At 33.9% G+C, this 18639-nt stretch overlaps 2 protein-coding genes across 2 annotated transcripts; one reads left to right on the top strand and one right to left on the bottom strand.

Moving 5' to 3' along the window:
• The first annotated feature begins 14419 nt into the window (after nt 1–14419).
• LOC133876528 (putative fasciclin-like arabinogalactan protein 20) lies at nt 14420–15758 on the top strand. Its single transcript, XM_062314822.1, has one exon. The coding sequence runs from the start codon at nt 14481–14483 to the stop codon at nt 15636–15638; it is 1158 nt and encodes a 385-aa protein (XP_062170806.1). The 5' UTR covers nt 14420–14480; the 3' UTR covers nt 15639–15758.
• Nucleotides 15759–15900: 142 nt separating this feature from the next.
• On the bottom strand, nt 15901–17941 carry LOC133876520 (pentatricopeptide repeat-containing protein At1g71060, mitochondrial). Its single transcript, XM_062314811.1, has one exon. The coding sequence runs from the start codon at nt 17577–17579 to the stop codon at nt 16032–16034; it is 1548 nt and encodes a 515-aa protein (XP_062170795.1). The 5' UTR covers nt 17580–17941; the 3' UTR covers nt 15901–16031.
• Nucleotides 17942–18639: the final 698 nt, after the last annotated feature.

Below are 18639 nucleotides of genomic sequence, written 5' to 3'. Positions count from 1 at the left end.
GTTCTGGGCTGCAGCGACTTCAAATGGAAGTTTGGTACGTAAGTACGTAGTCGAGCCAATGCCACGTACAGAGGATGTATAGTACGTGCATGTTATCTGGTTTGTGTATTATGATTAATTGAAGATTTTAACATTTATTTTCACATTTTCTAGTTTTTCCATCAATTGGAATGTGACTTTTCAGTCAACATAAATTATTTTATCTATCATGTAGACAAAAGAACATATAGAGTAGTGATAGAAATAGTTGATCGAGGAAGAGTTTTTGATTATTTTTTTTTAAAAGGAAATATTGTAAATTATCATTATAGTTGAGGAAGCTATTTGGTTAATATATATAGGTTTTGTTGACAATATTGAGATATAGAAGGAGGGGACGACTGTCTTGTATTGCGGTACGTAGATAGTTAGAATATATATTTGAGTAAAAATCATATGTATCAATAGAAGACTATGCATATTTCAATTTCAATTTCCAAGAAACCTATATAATTAATTAGCTTGTTCTTGTGACTAGCTATCACTGTTGAAACATGGCTTGATTTCCTCTACATGCATGGAGAAATTTTTGGTGTTTTCTCAACCGACGTTGTTGGAAATTGTTTCTATGTTGGTTTTGCTTTCATTGATCCACCTTTTTTAGATGATTTTTAGCATGAAGATTAACCTACACAACTTCAATTATCACATATATGTTAACATATAATTGTTTGTATAATTACCATGTAATAAATTCTTTTACTAACGAGGGCATTCTTGAGAGCACAATGATTACAACAAAAAAAAAAAAATTGAACATTTACTATTCATATCCTCTATCAATGTTCTTTAATGCAAATTGTGAGCATGTTTCTTTAGTATATATTTTCTACGTACAATTAAACATAGGCATGTCAGAAATTTATATTAATTATTATTACAATATATTACTTTACGATTTAGAATTAATACAATTAATACGCATGATGCGCATGCATTTCGCCCATATATAAAATCGAGTATAGTTTCAGGTAACAACCAAGATAAACATTTCTAATCATTCTTGATCTAATTGTGCAAGAAAAGATGAAGAAAGTCAAGAGATTACTTGGTATGAAGTCACATATATATGTATATAGCTTTATGTTTTCACTTAGTATATTAAAATATTGTTTAATTTCTTTTTATTGTAATGCTGAATAATATATAGTAGAAAATGAAACATTTGGTTTCTCTTTCTTTAATTTCTAGGAAAGAGAGAGATAAGCTCAAAGAAATCTAAGGAGATTTGTTGAGGAGAGAAAATTATTCCCTACAAATCATCATCTCCTGATCTTTCGTAGCCATGGATGTGCACTATATATGCATCCCTAAGTCAAAGAATTCATCGTTCATATATTAACCTTCCACGTCTTTACTTTTATATTAATTTCTTTTCCAATTTTTTCAAATTTATTAAATAGATTTTCTACCTATCTCATTTTCAAATTCATCATTGGATTTATGAGATCTAAACTGAGTCCCACAAATTCAATGATAAATTTTAACTTTAGTTGCATAGAGATATATAAAGGATGTATGTATATCATTTCTCTTTTGATAAATAGTTATAATGTTCTTTAGCTTGTCTTTTCCAATGAAAAGTAGACTCTAGCTAGTCCGTACTTTTACCAACCCAAATGCAAAAAAAATAAAATAAAATAAAATAAAAAAATTATAATAATAATAATTCAAGAACCCTCAAAAAGGAAATGTTTAAAGATCCAATAATATATATATATATATATATATATATATATATATATATATATATATATATGGATTCTGACTTAACTTTTACTATTATTATTATCAATTTTTATATATTGTGATGATTGATATTATTATTAGTAGTGTTATTACTTTTATTATTACTATTATCATCGCTATTGCTATTGTTATTGTTATCGTTATCATTAATTATTTTTATTTTTATAAGTTTATAATGTCATTATTTCTTTTATTATCATTAGCATTTCATCATCACTTTTAACTAGCTTGTTACTATTATTGTAATTGTTTTTAATATTACTATAATTATTATTGTAATTGCTATTGTTATCTTCGTTGTTATTAATATAATTATTATCGTTTTTTCATTATCAATACTAGTACCACTACCACTATTATTAATCTTGTTAATTTCTTATCATTGTGATATTTTTTTATTATTACTATTATATATTCTTAATAGGAGCATTATCATTATAACTAGTTCTTTTTGTAAGCATGCATGGTTCCGTCAATTTTTTACTTTTTATTTTTTATTTTTTTTTTATAAATTATAGATATTTTTATATTGTATCAAGACATTACACTTTGACAAAGTTTTTTCTTGGATTTCTTTATATTTTGTTTTTCTCAGGAAAGTCGGGCTCAAAAAATTCGAAATCAGACAAACCATTCCCAGAGCCTCAACCTGGAATGCAGCCAGCGGTAGACTCTTCCTGTAGCACTGAACCCGAGCAGCAAGACGAAGAAAAGACTGAGCCGCCGCCTCGCGCCCTCCCGGCTCCTCCCGCCCGCCCAGCACCTCAACCAGGAATTCGATTCTTTCCCGATGATCAATCGTATCAGCAGTTTTATCCTCCAGAGTATAATAATACTCATCATCCCATTCAGAGTACTTGGTGTGAAGATTACGATGTTGCACTTGCTTCTCACAATCCTCCTCCTCCCAGCGTAAACCCGCCTAATTACTATCCTTCTCATCCTAATCACGCTGGCAGCTCTGGTGCTTCCGATTATGCACAACAACTGGCTGACAGTTTATTTGGCCCTCCTGGACCTAACGACTATCGTTAGGTTATTGATTATATATACCAGACTTTATGTTTTATCCTTCCTATGTTGGACTGAGATGCCTATAATTAATCTAAGACACTTTGTTAATGTGTCTTGGGAGATATTTTTATTTTTAATTTAATAAAGTATGTTGACGTGACATAAAGATAGTTTCAAATTTTAATAAACGGAACCTAGCTAGTGTAGATTGAAAGTGCTCGATCTCAAATTTTAACAAATAGAGCCTAGTGCTAAAGCAAAACTTTAAAGTTTTCCAAGTGTAGATTATTGAAGGTACTTTCAAACGTATAATTGATACGGTTATCATTTATTGCCAATACTATACACTATAAAAAAGTTGATTATTAGCGTCGGCTAAAAGTTGACGCTAAAAGTCCAAATGTATTGCTATTGGCCTTTAGCACCAACTCTAATGCTAATTAATTAGCAGTCGGTGCTTATAATAAACTATCATTGATGACATATGTCACCGCTAATAATATTTAGCTAGAGTTGACGTTGATTATATATATATATTATTGATCAGTTCGAATAACATTCTCAACAAGCTCAAACTTAAGCTCGGTCGAGCTTTCAACGAGTCGAATTTGAACACACATTTCATAGTTCAGTTCGAGCTCGACTATTAAAGCTCGATCAACTCGAGCTCGAGCTCAACTATTATTAAAGCTCAGCTCAACTCGGTTTGATTAAAGTTCTCACCTAGTCTATATCTTTATACACTGGTTCACCAACCCACTGGTATGCAATTTTCGTGTGATTGAATACCTAGATGAATAAAAATTTAGTCAAGGAAGCAAATGCATGACATAATGAAAGACTAAATTAAGTTTTGTCTTTAAAAAATCTAATCCTTGCGATTTGCATGGATCTTCTTTCTAAAAATCAAGTCAAATATTTGCATGAGGTTTAATGCGCGCTTTCCAAACTTGTATTCTTCAACAAAGATGCATTCATATGGACTAGATTCTTGCTAATGAGTTTAAGAAATTGATTTCAATTTAAACTCTTTCCTTATTAGTCTTTGACACAAAATTGGAAACTAATTAACATACTATATATATATATATATATATATATATATATATATATATATATATATATATATATATATATATATATATATATATATATATATATGATACGTTTACAGTTTTTGTACAATTCTAACAACTTTTTTTTTTTCATACTAACCATTGAATCTATTTTCCTACGTATCAAATGGTTGATTTTAAAAAAAGAAGACATTACATGTACATCTTTTATACATTTTTTTTTCTAAATCAACCATTAGATCTGTAGGACCCACAAGAACCCTCATGCATGTGGGTTCTTGTAGGTCCTACAAATCCAATGGTTAATTTAGAAAAAAGATGTATAATAGATGTTGAAAATAAATATTAACTTATAAAAAAACCAAGTGTGTGTTTGTGTGCAACAAAATATCTTAAATGCAGAATTTAAATAAGACAAAATATTTGTTGACGAAGTGGAAACTCTGTGAAGAGAAAAACCACTCCGAGGCAGCCAAATCTATGAATTCCACTATCCAAAAACAAAGCAAGTTACAAAGCACTCGTACTCACAAAACCTATTGCAGTAGTCATACCTTTAACTATAACACGAAACCCATCATGAACGCTTCCCAACCAAGTCTCCTACTTGAATGGGTCTTTGATGGATTCATTTACCTTAGGGTCGACCCCTAAGATAGGCTTCACACGAACTATTGAGCACACACTGGTAACGGCTAGAGAGCTAGCGGATATTCGATTCTCTCTAAACACCATCTCTAAGCACTGTGGAATTCGTTACAGAATTCATACAATTTACAAGCCTAGAGCCATCTATTTATAGGATTACAGAGATCCTAAATCTGGACAAATTTGGACTCTGGCTGTCGAGCGTCAGGACTAAAGATTGCCTCATCCGAACGGTCTTCTGCGACCGCCTTCCAGAATAGCGCAATTCTTTCCATAACAGGTATACGTCTGGACGGCTTGGCCAAGTGTCCAGACAGTCTTCGCTATAACTCCTTTCCGTGTTCGAACGGAAATCTGGAATATTCTGAAATGCTGAACATCGTCCGGACGTGTTGCCACGTAGTCCGAACGTCTTGCAGAAACTTCCCAAACAGTGTCGACTTCTGAAATCCAACTCCATGGAGAAATTGAAAAAGCTTGACCTATCGTCTGGATGATATTGCTCTGACGTCCGGACATCTTCAACTCAATATGCTAGACACTACAGGGCGTCCGGATACCTTCAAATGCTCGTCCGGACGGTTGCGCAGGAACTAGTTTTTCTGTCTTGAAATTTGCAAGGAATCTTCATAGACATCTTCTAGAAACTTGTGACCATACACATGGCATAAAATGAGACACTGTCCATATTACTTGAAGACTCTGAATAGAACCAATAATCCTGTTAAAAAGCAACCGTTACATAAAGTGTTTTTGTCAACCAGAATGTTGCCAATATAAAATACTAATAGATGTAAACAGTAAAAGAATCATTTCTCATATATATATATATATATATGAGATGCATTATTTGCACATCACCTTGGTGTACATCAAGACACATTGGTGTGGGACTCATGCATGTGGGATGGTCTTGAGTAGTTCTACATGTACATTAAGTGTCCATCAAAAAAGAAAGTGGCTTTTAAAATCACCATTGGGTATGATTGATCAAATGATGATTTTGATCAAATAGTGATTTTAAAAGCCACCTCATTTTTTGATAGACACTTGATGAACACTTAATGTACATGTAGAATTACTCGATGGTTTCTTAGAGAATGAATTGTAAATTAACCATCTCTTATACATCTTTTATACATTACTTTTTAAAATTAACCACTGGATTTTTAGGACCCACAAGAATCCTATAAATCCAATAGTTAATTTAGAAAAGTGATGTACAAAAGATATACAAGAGATATGCATGTAACATATCTCAGTCTCATATGCATGGATCCCACACCAAGTGTATATTGGTGTATACTTGATGTACACTAAGTGATGTATACGAATCATTAGCCTATATATATATATATATATATATATATATGACAGAAATTTCTTACAAGCTAACTTCTAATAGTAACATGTTTTCCTTACATGTGAGAATCATTTTTTTTTTAATTGCATATGATTCTCACATGTTTTTTTAATAGCTTAAAGGACACATGTCACTTTTAAAAATTGGTTTAATTGTATGAGTTTCTTACAAATCAGTTTGGAGAAAATTTATCTCTCTTTCTCTCTCTCTCTCTCTCTCTCTCTCTCTCTCTCTCTCTCTCTCTCTCTCTCTCTCTCTCTCTATATATATATATATATATATATATATATATATATATATATATATATATATATATATATATATATATATATATATATATATATATGAGTAATTTTATTTAGTACATTAAGTGTCCATTAGGCATATGATTGATCATTTTGATCAAATAATTATTTTAAAAACTACCTCATTTTTTAATAGACACTTAATGGACATTTAATATACTAATTAATAGAATTACTATATATATATATATATATATATATATATATATTGCTTCTACGAAATTTCGAACCAATACTCTTTAGATCCAATGCTAGGGTCTTTTTCTTATTTTGATAGATGAGGTTCTAGGGTTTTAGTTGTAATATTGTTTTAATGCAATTAAACTAATATTGGAAAGATTTTAGAAGTTTTAGTTTTCATGCTAGCAAAGGTGCGTGAAAGACAAAATTATCTACAAACCAATCTAATAGAGTGACATGTGTTCTTTTTTTCTTTTTTTTTTGGCGTAACATGTTATTAAAAATGAGATATGACAAGTTTACAACTTCAGTACAACTCAAACAACTTTTTTTAAAAATCAACCATTGAATATGTAGGACCTATATGTAGAAAAACAGATCTAATGGTTAGTTTGAAAAAAAAAAAAAAAAATGTTAGAGTTGTAAAGAAGTTGTAAACGTATCATTTCTTATTAAAAAAACCATGTATTTCTTACATGGTAAGGGACATTTGTCACTTTATTAGACTGATTTGTAGCTAATTGCTACAAACCAATTGTATTTAATTTCTGTCCTATTTGAAAATAGGAGTTTTAACTCTAAAAAAAAAAAAAAAAAAAAAAAAAAAAAAAGGGAGAATTTTCCCTTCTGTTCTCCTTATCTTAGAAGTATGGGTTTTACTCTAAAAATGGAGAGTTTCCCCTTATTCCGTTCTCCTATAGGCTTTACAACTATGGTTTAGGGTTTCGAAAGTTTTCTAAATCCTAGCATACATAAGTAGGGTTTTTTAGAGTTTTTTATATGAAAAATGTTACATACACTCCGATACTTTTAAGTGAATACTCGTGACAATGAAAATCACTATTGGATCCATTCATCCAAAATCTAATGGTAATTTTTCACTACCATGTCAAAGAAGGTGTGCCCTTAAGAATATACGAGTGGGAATGAGTGTAGCATTTCTCCATAATTTAGGCTAGCACAAACTCAGAATAATAATATCATAAGAGAAATGCTACACATACTCATACTTCCGGACTCAAACATGTACTCTATTACTTGAAAATAAGGATTCCTCTCACCCAAAGTTATGTCATGGAAAACAATCACTACAAAAATAAATAAATAAATAAATAATGGATTTAGTGTCGTTTGGGTTTGAGTCGTTTTTTACAAAAACGACTCTAAATTTAGGTTTTGAGACATTCACTATTCAAACGTTGAACAATAAACGACTCTAACCATTTATAGTCGTTTCACTTAAAAAACAGCTCTAAACTTAATTTGCTTTTCATACTAGCATAGTGAATAGCATGATGTAGGACTTTAGAATAATAAATTTTTACTACTAATTTGCTTAGGTGGCAATATCAAAGGCTAGAATTTTATGAAAATTAAGCTTGTCTTTATGATTCTATGTATGCATATATATATATATATATATGGGCGGCTAGCTAGGGTCTTTCTGGAAAATTTTAATTTTCTAACATGGGTCATAAATCATGCGATTATTGAAGAATTAATTTTAAGAAGATTTTTCATCATCTTAAACTCAAATCAAGCGATTTCTTAATTATGATAGAATGCATAGTACGCTAAAAGTTGTATAAGGAATGATTGCATGAATTTTTTATTTTATTTTTTTGATCAAATGATTGCATGAATTATGGCATGATGAAAATATATATATATATATATATATATATATATATATATATATATATATATATATATATATATATATATATATATATATATATATATATATATATATATATTTTGCCATAAAAACATCATCCATGCAATTTTCACACTAATTTATGCAATTTTGACTTTAAACTCAATTCCTTAACTAGTCTTTCTAAAAAAAAAATTGAGAACTAATTAAAATACCATATACATATACCGCACTATATAAGGGTGGTGCACTGGTGGCTAGGGTATTAGGGTTGGGGTTTTTATAAAAATCATGCAAAAAAAAAAAAAAAAGATTTTTTCTTCCACCAAAATTTGAACCAATATTCTTTATATAAAGTCGTATCATAATAACCATTAAATCATACATACCTTTCCAAATAATTTTTAAAATAAATACATTTGTCTAAACTTAATGGGCTTTATAATCCTTTTAATTAAGCTTTCATAGGTCGCAATAATGGGCCTGGAGATTCTAAGCCCATCTGCTTGGGTTTTGCCTAAAAAATTAACCTGGGCTAAAACAGGGATTGTTACACCTTACCTCAATTTCTTGTGCAGATGGGCTGAGTGGAATGGTAAGTAATGTGATGATATAAAAAGATTATCATGATAATGCTAAGAATAAGCAATTTTCCTATGTAAATATGTACTGGTTCTATATATAGCTTATCCTTGTTTTGGGAACAGTTTAAAAACAATAAAGAAATATAAACATCCTATATCAGAGAATAAAATTCTGAAAAAAAAAAAAAAATGAATAAAATATTATGATTGGAAGATTATTTGACAATACAAAATTAATATATATATATATATATATATATATATATATATATATATATATATTTTGTGGTAGTGTGTTTGCAAATTTATTCAACAGTAAGCTCTCTAATAGTAAAAGGAAAGAAGAAAAATAAGATGTTCTAAATTGTCTTTATTGTTAAGTAAAGGAAACTGGAACTCGCACTATACTGGTCCTGCTGCAACGTACTCCTCCACTGCCACTAGTGACCAGAAACTTGCAAATACTAAGAGCAATGAAGGCCAGACCCTTCACATTCTCTCCCGTCTACACCGTCGACTTGCTATTTTTATGTCCTCCAAAGCCATTGCGAGAAAAAGGTATTAGGTTTTAGTGTTGGCAAATGAGAAGATTAATTTCCTTAATTTTCTTTTCACACCATTACATTCTTATTTCATTAAAAAAATAATTAAAAAAAAAAAATCCTAATGCTTGCTGAGTATTTTTGCACATCTTTCAATGAGTTTGAGTCTGACGGCATGTGTGAGAATTTGGTCGGTAATCATTGGTTGAGATGGCACACTTTTTAAGATTAAATCGACCACAAATTAGATAACCTTAGGACTTGCACTTAATTGCATTACTCTCTAGCTCTCTAGTCATTATAACACCCATGAAAAAAAGAAAAAGAAAAAAAAAAAAAAAATCAATATTAATTCCTAGATATAAAAAAAAGGTGAACATTAGCATGATGACAAATTGGGATTCATGTCTTTTAGAAAAATTAAAACCATTGTTCAAGCATCGACGTAAAAGGCAAAAATTATAAATGGACCCGGATTACAATTTGGTGCTTAATGTTAGGGGAAGTAAATTCTCGAGTGTCATTAATTAATTAGGTGGTTTGACTTTTGGTTCTTATAGTGCATGTATATATCTTACATAAGCCTAACTTCCTCACAAACTTAAGATCTTAAGCTCACGTACTCTTTAAAAAAGAAGAGAATCATGATACGCATCTCATTGTCAACCAATTTCCTTCGTTTTAATTTGTGGTCGAAATTGCAATGACAATCGTCCTTCATCTTCATCTATTTCTTTCTTCACATTATGTGGCTATCGAAAGCTAGCCTCATGTATTTTTTACGAGTCTTTTTCACAGTCACCGCTATTTTTTGTCTTTTTTATTTTTAACATCATGTTACCAACTCACCCCCCGGCGGCGGCGGGGGCGGGGGCGTTTATTGGTCGTGTTTGGCAAGTGGCTTGTCATGCAAGAATAATGTTTTTTTACTATTCATTTACTTTTTCTCACTTTTTTACATTTTTCAATAACAAACATCAAAATATTTATATTTTTTTCACTTTTTATATCACATCAATAATTTTTTTATTCCTATTCAAATAAAAATTTCACTAAAATATAAAATTTTTTCATTTTTCTGTATAAAACTCTTAACTTTATATCACATCTACCACTTTTTACTAACTCTAAATAATAACAACTCACTATTCCAGCATGGCAAGTCACTTGCCAAACAAAACCATTCTGTTGTGTTACCTATGTATTTTTGTACTCCACACACTACACAAGTCACACAACAATCACATCCTAAGAGAAAATCTTCCTCTATTTGGCCCCGTATGGCAACCTCACCCCTCCCCTTTCATTCTTTTCACTTCTCTCAAAAAAACTTCAACTTCAAAATATTTTAACTTTTTTTTACTTTTTATATCACATTAACAATTTTTTATTACTTTTTAAATAAAAAAACCCACTATAATACAATTTTTTTCCACTTTTTCATATAAATTATTTCTACTTTATATCACATCAATCACTTTTTACAACCACTAAAAAAAAAAAAATGCTCTCATACTTGAGAGGAGGGGGTTACCAAACAGGGCAAATCATTGTTTTCACCCTATCCTTTAATAAAAAGTCAAAGTCAACTAGAAAAAAAGAAACCAAAAAAAAAGTGGCCAATATATTTTTTTCAAACTCTTTCTTTTAACTTTTGAAAGTACAAAACAATCTATTTTTTATTTGCTATTTGACAGTGCTGCGAGCTAAAAACTTCATAAAAAAAAAATTAAAAAAAAAAAAAAAAAAAAAAAAAATCCTAACGAAATGGAGGGTGGGGGCTGGCCCATGCTAGTTATTAAAGCATCTGATTCTTATATACATTTTTAATATAACATGATTCTCACAATATATGTCAATTTATTAGAGTGGGTCAAAAAATATCTTCTAACCCCTTTTAAAAGAAAACTTTATTCAATGTAAAATAAGTATAAAGGACATTGTGGTCACTCTAGCAATCTCCTTGCTCAAATTATTTGAGAAAAATGAGGACAAAGAAACAATAAATACTTGAAAGAAACATGTTTTCATTCTTCTAATATATATGTTTTTATTAAAATTTCCATTCCTTTTTATTTCTAAAGTTGATTTAATGGTGTAAATAAGATTCAACATACGAAACCTAAGGGTACGCTCAAGTGATAAGGGTCTTAGTGTTAGCGGCATCCCATCAAGTCTAAGGTTAGAATTACTTTGAGTGCAAACAATTCTTTGGAGTCATGTCCTCCAGTGAAGTCAAAATCTTACCTAATTTGTATGAAAAGATTGCTTTGCACAATAACCGATAAGAATTAGCATACGAAATAACTGTCTTGAAGGAATTTCATGTAAAATAAAAATCGAAAAAGGCCCACTTTAGTGGACTTTGACACAAAAGTTACAAGCTTGTTTGGCAAACAACTCTCACTCCCCCTTTATTTTTTACACTTCTCTCAAAAAAATCAAATAAAAATCATTCTCTTTTTTTTTTTCATTTTTTATATCGTATCAATAATTTTTTATTATTACCTTAATAAAAAATTCACTACAAAACAAAATCTTTTCACTTTTCTATAAAATAATTCTAAACTTTTTTATACTTTATATCCTATCAATCACTTTATACTACTATTTAAACAAATATTTCACGATTACTACCATTTGCCAAACAAGCTCTACCTTTTTTGGTTAATCGTGAGTCATGTATGTAGCCTCTATAAATAGCGTCGAGGGGCTTTGCAGTCCTAGCTAGAACAGAAATTTAGGGTTTCTTTTGCTATAAAACTATATTGGAAATTGTAGTACAAACGACGATAAAAGAAGATGTTCTTCACCTCAACCTAATGAAGCTATGGCACGAGGTTTTGGGCGCCGCTTACATGGTATGAACTAAAAACCTTTTATTTATTTTTTTCTTTTTTCTTTTTAATCATACCACTCTCCAACCATATGTCTAAAATAAAATAATAAATAAAAACAAACAAACAAGAACAAATCGCTCTTTAATTAGTTTTTTGGTATGTTCTCTGTCCGTGCATTTGTAGATAAATAATAAAACAAAAAAAAAAAAACAAAAAAACAAACATTCAACAAAGGCCATGTCCAAGTTGTCTTCGTAATTAGGGTTTCTAGCTTATATCAAAAAGGTAGTTTTGTCTCTTAAGGCTTTTAGAATTTTTTATTTTTTATTTTTTTTTAAAAAAAAAAAAGTTTTGATATAACATAAAAGTGAAATTGATTTTGAGTGTTTTATGAAAAATTTGTTTTTTGAGTTATTTGTTAACTTTTTTATTTTAAAAAGAAAAAACAAAAAGTTTTATCAAACAAAACTAGATTTCTCTTTGATAAAATGTTGTAACACACCTTTTGTTTTTAAATTATTGAAAAATGCTTTTCGTTAAAAATAAAAGAAAAAAAAAAAGAGTTTTGATATGCAACTCGCATTAGGTTACTTTTAAAATAAAATACCAAATACTTTGCACAAAACGAAACATATAACACCTATACATCACATGCGAGTCACGTGATGCGCTTACCGTTTTAGTTAACGGAAATTGTTAATAGACGGGAGACATTGTACTCCCAGTGATAAATTTATAGGGCACATTAATTAAATTGAAAGATTATTGATATTAATTTTTATTTAAAATTTACATTTATCCAATTTAGGTAAATTCATTGGACAAAGTTGTTTCTTCTTTCAGACTTGCTTGTATGTTTTACAAGTCAAGAAAAGAAACGAGAGTCGAAAAGCAGAGGCACCGAAGAAGCCAAAGCAACTCAACCTAGCAATGCCGCTCAAGTCGACTCATCCAATACTCAAGTAGTAGAAGAAAAGGAAATTCATGTCGATACCGAGGAGAAACGTGAGCAGCAGCCAGACTCTAACGACAACATTAATGGCGCTGACGAAACGCCGCCACATCAAGTGGCTCAACCGAGTAATGAAGCGGTTCTTCAAGACACGTCGACGTCCGTTCAGCCGCCGTATCAACTTTCGTATTCTATCTATCCAGCAGCCAGCCGTGACGATCCATGGTATGATACCCCACCCGCATATTACAATCCTTCCATGAGCGAAAACCCGCCTTACTATCCATACGATGCGCGTTGTTGTCCTAATCAAAGTGACAGCTCCGGTGACGATTTCGCACACCAACTTGCTGACAAGATTTTTGCCGTTCGATTTTATTATCATTAGCTTAATTAGCCTATTAATTAATTAAATGTTATGTACGTGTTTGAATAATTTCAAAAAGTTCATCTCATGTCAATTTTGTGTCTCACAAAAAATAAAGTACTTTCAAAATTATCATTATTAAAAGCCATCTTATTTTTGGACGGTCACAAAAGTAACACATGAGATGCTCTTAAAATTACTCTGTATTTTCATAGTACTTACCATAATCTGTTAAGTTTTTCTAGTTACATTTATAATTCTCTTACCATCACAACATACACATTAATTGTGGCATCCCAATGTGTGAAATAGATGTGCTTATACAGAGTATGCTTTCTATAAATGGTATGAGGCCTTTAGGGATAAAACTCAAGAACAAAACCATGTAAGCTTAGGTTAAAGCGGACAATATCATACTACTTAGAGCGAGTTGTTGCATTAATAGTGATGTATTATTGATCAAATTACAACTTTAGACTCCTATCTTTATAACTAGACTAGATTACACAAATCACAGCCTAAATTGAAGTGCATGCCATAGTAATGAACTGTCAATAACATAACTATTAACCACAGGAAGAATTTGCTGGTAGGCAAAAATCTTGTAAGAAAAGAAAAGCCTGAAACAGTAAAAAGAAAGAGATATGGTAGCTGCACAATAATTTTACATAATAATTACACAATAATATTGATATATTTAGTATTTTAATTTTTTTTTTAAAAAAAAAATTACTGGATACATCAGCATTGTTGTGTTAGAGCTACGTAAATAACCTATCTAAAAAAAAAAAAAAAAAAGCTCAAAATAATATAAATTCAGTCAAATGGGCCCTTTCCACAGGCTTTTCAATGCCTAAATTTCAAGATTAAAATAAAATAAAATAAAAAACTGCTTAAATTTCAAGAGACTAAATTACCCTTCTAAAAAACCATACCAAACCCACCATACCATATGCATCAGAGTTCAGAACAGTGAACACCACCACTATGTGCACCAGGGGCATTCCCGTCCTTTGAGCATAACTGCCTAACGAGCCCACCTTAACTAACACCCAGTCACCCATTCCACCACGTGTCAGCCATTCCCCCCAAAAACCCTCCCTCAAAATAAAGAGCTCACTCGCACGGCACTTTTCACAGAAATGTTTGGATAAAGCTCCGTCAATGGCTTCCTCACTCCTCATTGTCTTTCTACTCCTCCTCCTCACGCACTTCTCTCTCGCCTCCGATCCCATCCTCAAATCCGCCAGAATCCTCTCTGATTCCGGCCAGTACTCCTCCATGGCTCTAACTCTAAAGCTTTCCTCCCGAACCCTGGCCCCACAGTCTACGGAAGGATTGCCCTCTCTCACCATATTCGCTCCCTCCAACGCCGCCTTTGTTCGCTCGCCTCCGCCCTCGCTCTCTCTGCTCCAGTACCACCTCCTCCCCCTCGCTTTCTCCTTCCACAGCTTCAAGTCCCTCCCCTTCGGCGCTAAGATCTCAACCCTGCTCGAGGGTCGCTCGCTCGTCGTCACCACGTCGCCACCCGATGAATACGTCTCCTTAAACAACGTCACGGTCAACCGGTCGCCCATATACGCTGACGGGTCTTTGATAATCTTTGGGATCGAGGAGTTCTTTGACCCCCTTTTTCGTACTTCGGAGCCCCTCTGGAGCCATGCCGCCGATCTTGAATATTGCGCAGCCTCCATGCCAAATGCTGGGGTGGTTTCTTCGTTCCAGGAAGCCAGCGCGATGATGAGGTCCAATGGGTACTCTGTTATGGCCTCGTTTCTTCAAATGCAGTTACTTGGGTTTCAAGAAAAGTCGACTAAGCTGACGGTCTTCGCTCCGGCCGATGAAGTGATAAAGAATCGTTTGGGCAGTTTCAGTGAGTGTTCACCGTCGATCTTTCATCGGTATGTTTTGCCTTGCAGGCTTCTGTGGGGTGATCTGGTGAATATGGAGGATGGGACGGTTTTAAGGACATATTTGGAGGGTTTTACGATCAATGTCACCGGGTACCCTGGCATATTGGAGCTCAATGATGTTCCAGTTATCTACCCTGACATGTATTTCAGCGACTGGCTTGTTGTTCATGGCGTTCGTGGCATTCTTGAGGCGCCCGGACCTCCAGCAGAGCAAGAAGAGCAAACAGAGTCACTGCAAATAGATCCAGGAGAGGATTATCCGTATCAGGAGCCACCGCAAACAGAGCCGGTGGCGGATTTTACACAAGCAGAAGTACAAGGGAAATCTCCATCTTCATCTGGTAATAGTTTTGAGGATAACCCCACAGGACACGTCCACTTTTCTACTTTTAATTTCATTAGTTCGTAGTGTTCTTGGTAGCTTTGTCTTCTCTATTTCATTCTGGATTTACAGATTGGTATATTACTTCTTGTATTGAGCTGTCTGGTTTCCCAGATTGGACCTCTTTTCTGTGTATCTGATGTAAATCAAGCGATGCTGTTGAGAAGAGCGTGGAAATATGACTTCAGAAATCAAGCTCGGTTTCATTTCTTGTGAATTTAATTTCTTTTACTTTTCTTTTCAGGTTCTCTTTGGTTGAAGAGATTTATTTAACTGAACAGACACTTACTTGATCCAAAAATTTTATAATTAAAGAACCTTCAAAAATAGGTTCATAGTAAATACATATGGAAAGCAATATCGATTGGCAAACTAGATCCTCTGAATCCAGCCGATGAGTTGTGTAATCTTGCAATCGCCTCACCCTACTAACGCCGTTTTTCGTAGTTTATCAATCTTCTGAGACAAAATGAGAACAGTATCCTTCTTCCCCTCGTCAAGAAGAGCTTGTTTCAGATTGCTAAACAACTGTGCTGGAGGCCGAATACCCACATCCAACATCTCATCAAAGTATTTGCAAGCATCATCTAGTTTGTTCTCGCGGCACAAGCTGTTGATCAATGTAGAGAACATGTGCATTCCAGGTAGGACTCCCTTGGCCTTCATCTGATCCCAAACCCTCATTGCCATGTCCACTCGCTCTTCCTTACAGAACATCCTAACAATGATCTCGTATGTACCCACGGTTGGTTCACAGCCAGGTTCGCTACTCATTCTCTGGAAAATTGTGAAAGCTTCTTTGGTTCTGCGAGACTTTATCAAGTGATGTAAAACGATATCATATGTTCGAGAATTCGGACCGACTCCACATTTTCTCATCTCATCAACCACCCTATACGCATCATACATCCGCACCGACCAACAGTAAGCCCCCACGAGAGCATTGTAAGTGGGCGCCTCCGGTGCAAAACCACAAGCCTTAGATCGTTCAAAAAACTCGACTGCTTCACTCAACCTCCTCTCAGAACCCAAACCATTAATCAATGTACAAAATACATGAGGGCTTGGCTTGCAGTTTTTTGCTTCCATTTCACGAAACAACTCAATTGCTTCATCATACTTCCTGGCCTTGCAATGCGCATTGATAATTATACCATAAGTCACCACATCCGGCTCAAACCCTTCGTCCCTCATCTCCCTATAAACCTCATTCAACCTCAACAAATTCTGTTCTTGACCCCATCCCTCCAACAAAATTGTGTATGACTTGATATCCGGGGCGAACCTTCTCTTCTTCATTTTATCAAACACCTCTTGGGCTTTCTCTGCATGTCTTGACTTGCTCAAAGTATCAATCAATCTGTTGTAATCCGACACTTCCAACTTCATTCCAAACTTCTCCATCTTCTCAAACGCCTCTATGGCTTCTTTAACCATCCTCGCTCTCGCATATCTCCGCACAATCAAGGCAAAAGTCTCTTTACTCAACTGCCCTTTACGCTTCATGTCACTCACCAAATCCCATATCAGCTTGAACTGTTTTATCTTACCCAGAGCCTCAATCAAAGCATTATAACTCTCAGTACTATACTTAAACCCCTTTTGCTTCTCAGCCCACTTGAAGAAAGATAGTGCAAGAGCACCCGCATTGCCCAGCTTCTTCAAGACCTCCACAACCAGCACCGGCGATACCTCAATCGAAGCGCGAGCGAGGGAGGCCTCTACAGAAGAGCCAGAGCTTTTTGATACTATTTTACAAATGCTTTCAGCGGCTTCAAGAACTCCGTCGCTTACCATAACATCTACGTTCTTGTCATTGGTCTCAAATGGGTTTTTAATCGTAGAGGCAAACGATCTAAGAGGAACAGTTTGAGTTGTTGGTTTACAAGAAATATTAGGCAAGCGATTGATGGGTCTTCTATTTTTGGATGCTTTTTGTAGGAAATTGAGTAACTGTGTGAGACCCATTTGAGAAACAACGAGATTTCTCAGAGTTTGTTTAGGCAGAGGGAAAGTATATGGGAAGCGCAGGGCTTTCTGTCCCTCCCTTGGCCATTTAAGTCATTTGGGCTCTGACTGATAATTTCCAAGTATAAAGCAAAATTGTGAGACCACTTGGTTCACCAAACTCATTGCATCTGCTTATGTAATCCAGCTGATGACAATAATTCCGTTTAGGAGATGGTATGAATGCATGATGTCATTTAGTGCAATAGATGCTTCTGCAACTCGTTTTCTAGAAGTGAAAAACCAATGTCAGTTTGAGTGGCTCAAGAGGGATTGAGGTCTTGTGCAATTCTCTTAATCTAGGTCATTCATTCAAAATGAACAGCCTAGACTGAGCCACATAATCATTAAAAACAAGAAAGAAAAGTTAAGAGGTAAGGTGGCCGGCTACCCCTAAGGCCATCTCCAGCAGAAACTTTACTTTAGTTAAAAAGTCAAATTTAATTATTTTAAGCCTTTGTACTTCTCCAGCAAATTAGCTACTTTAACCATTTTTTCTTAACAGTGAACAGTAAATAACCAATAATGGCTATTCACTGTCCAACACTACAAGCATTTTTTATGCATATTTTCTCAATCTCCCACTCTCTCTCTTCGTCCCTCCCGGTCCTGATGCCCAACGAAACCCTCCGCCCCTCTCGATCAACACCACCAACCCCTTCCCTCTCCTTCACTGCTGCTGCCCTTCTTTCCTCCGTCCCCAGCAACGTCGTCATTCTCACCCAAGACCTCGCCGATGAGCTCGTCCTCGTCGACACCAAGCCCGACAAGCTTCAGGGCGAGATGCTCGACCTCCAGCACGTTGTTACCTTCCTCCCCCACACCAAAATCCACGCCTCCGTCGACTACGCCGTCACCGTCGGATCCGATCTCTGCATCGTCACTGCCAGGGCCCGCCAGATCCTCGACTCGTCCAGGTTTTGGTTCCTCATTGCCGATCCTCATCAGCTCAAGAAATGAGATGGGTTGGGGTTGGGGAGAGCGGAGAGGAAGAGGGAGAAGTGAAAAAAAAAATTAAAAA

Source organism: Alnus glutinosa, chromosome 1 (genome assembly GCF_958979055.1).
Source record: "Alnus glutinosa chromosome 1, dhAlnGlut1.1, whole genome shotgun sequence".
In the NCBI taxonomy this organism is placed as follows: Eukaryota; Viridiplantae; Streptophyta; class Magnoliopsida; order Fagales; family Betulaceae; genus Alnus; species Alnus glutinosa.
The sequence above is the reverse complement of the archived record's forward strand: the minus strand, read 5'-3'. Positions and strand labels throughout refer to the sequence as shown.

Bases quoted from the DNA above. Each gene is read 5' to 3' on its own strand.
- LOC133876528 (XM_062314822.1), top strand. From the start codon at position 14,481: ATGGCTTCCTCACTCCTCATTGTCTTTCTACTCCTCCTCCTCACGCAC.
- LOC133876520 (XM_062314811.1), bottom strand. From the start codon at position 17,579: ATGGGTCTCACACAGTTACTCAATTTCCTACAAAAAGCATCCAAAAAT.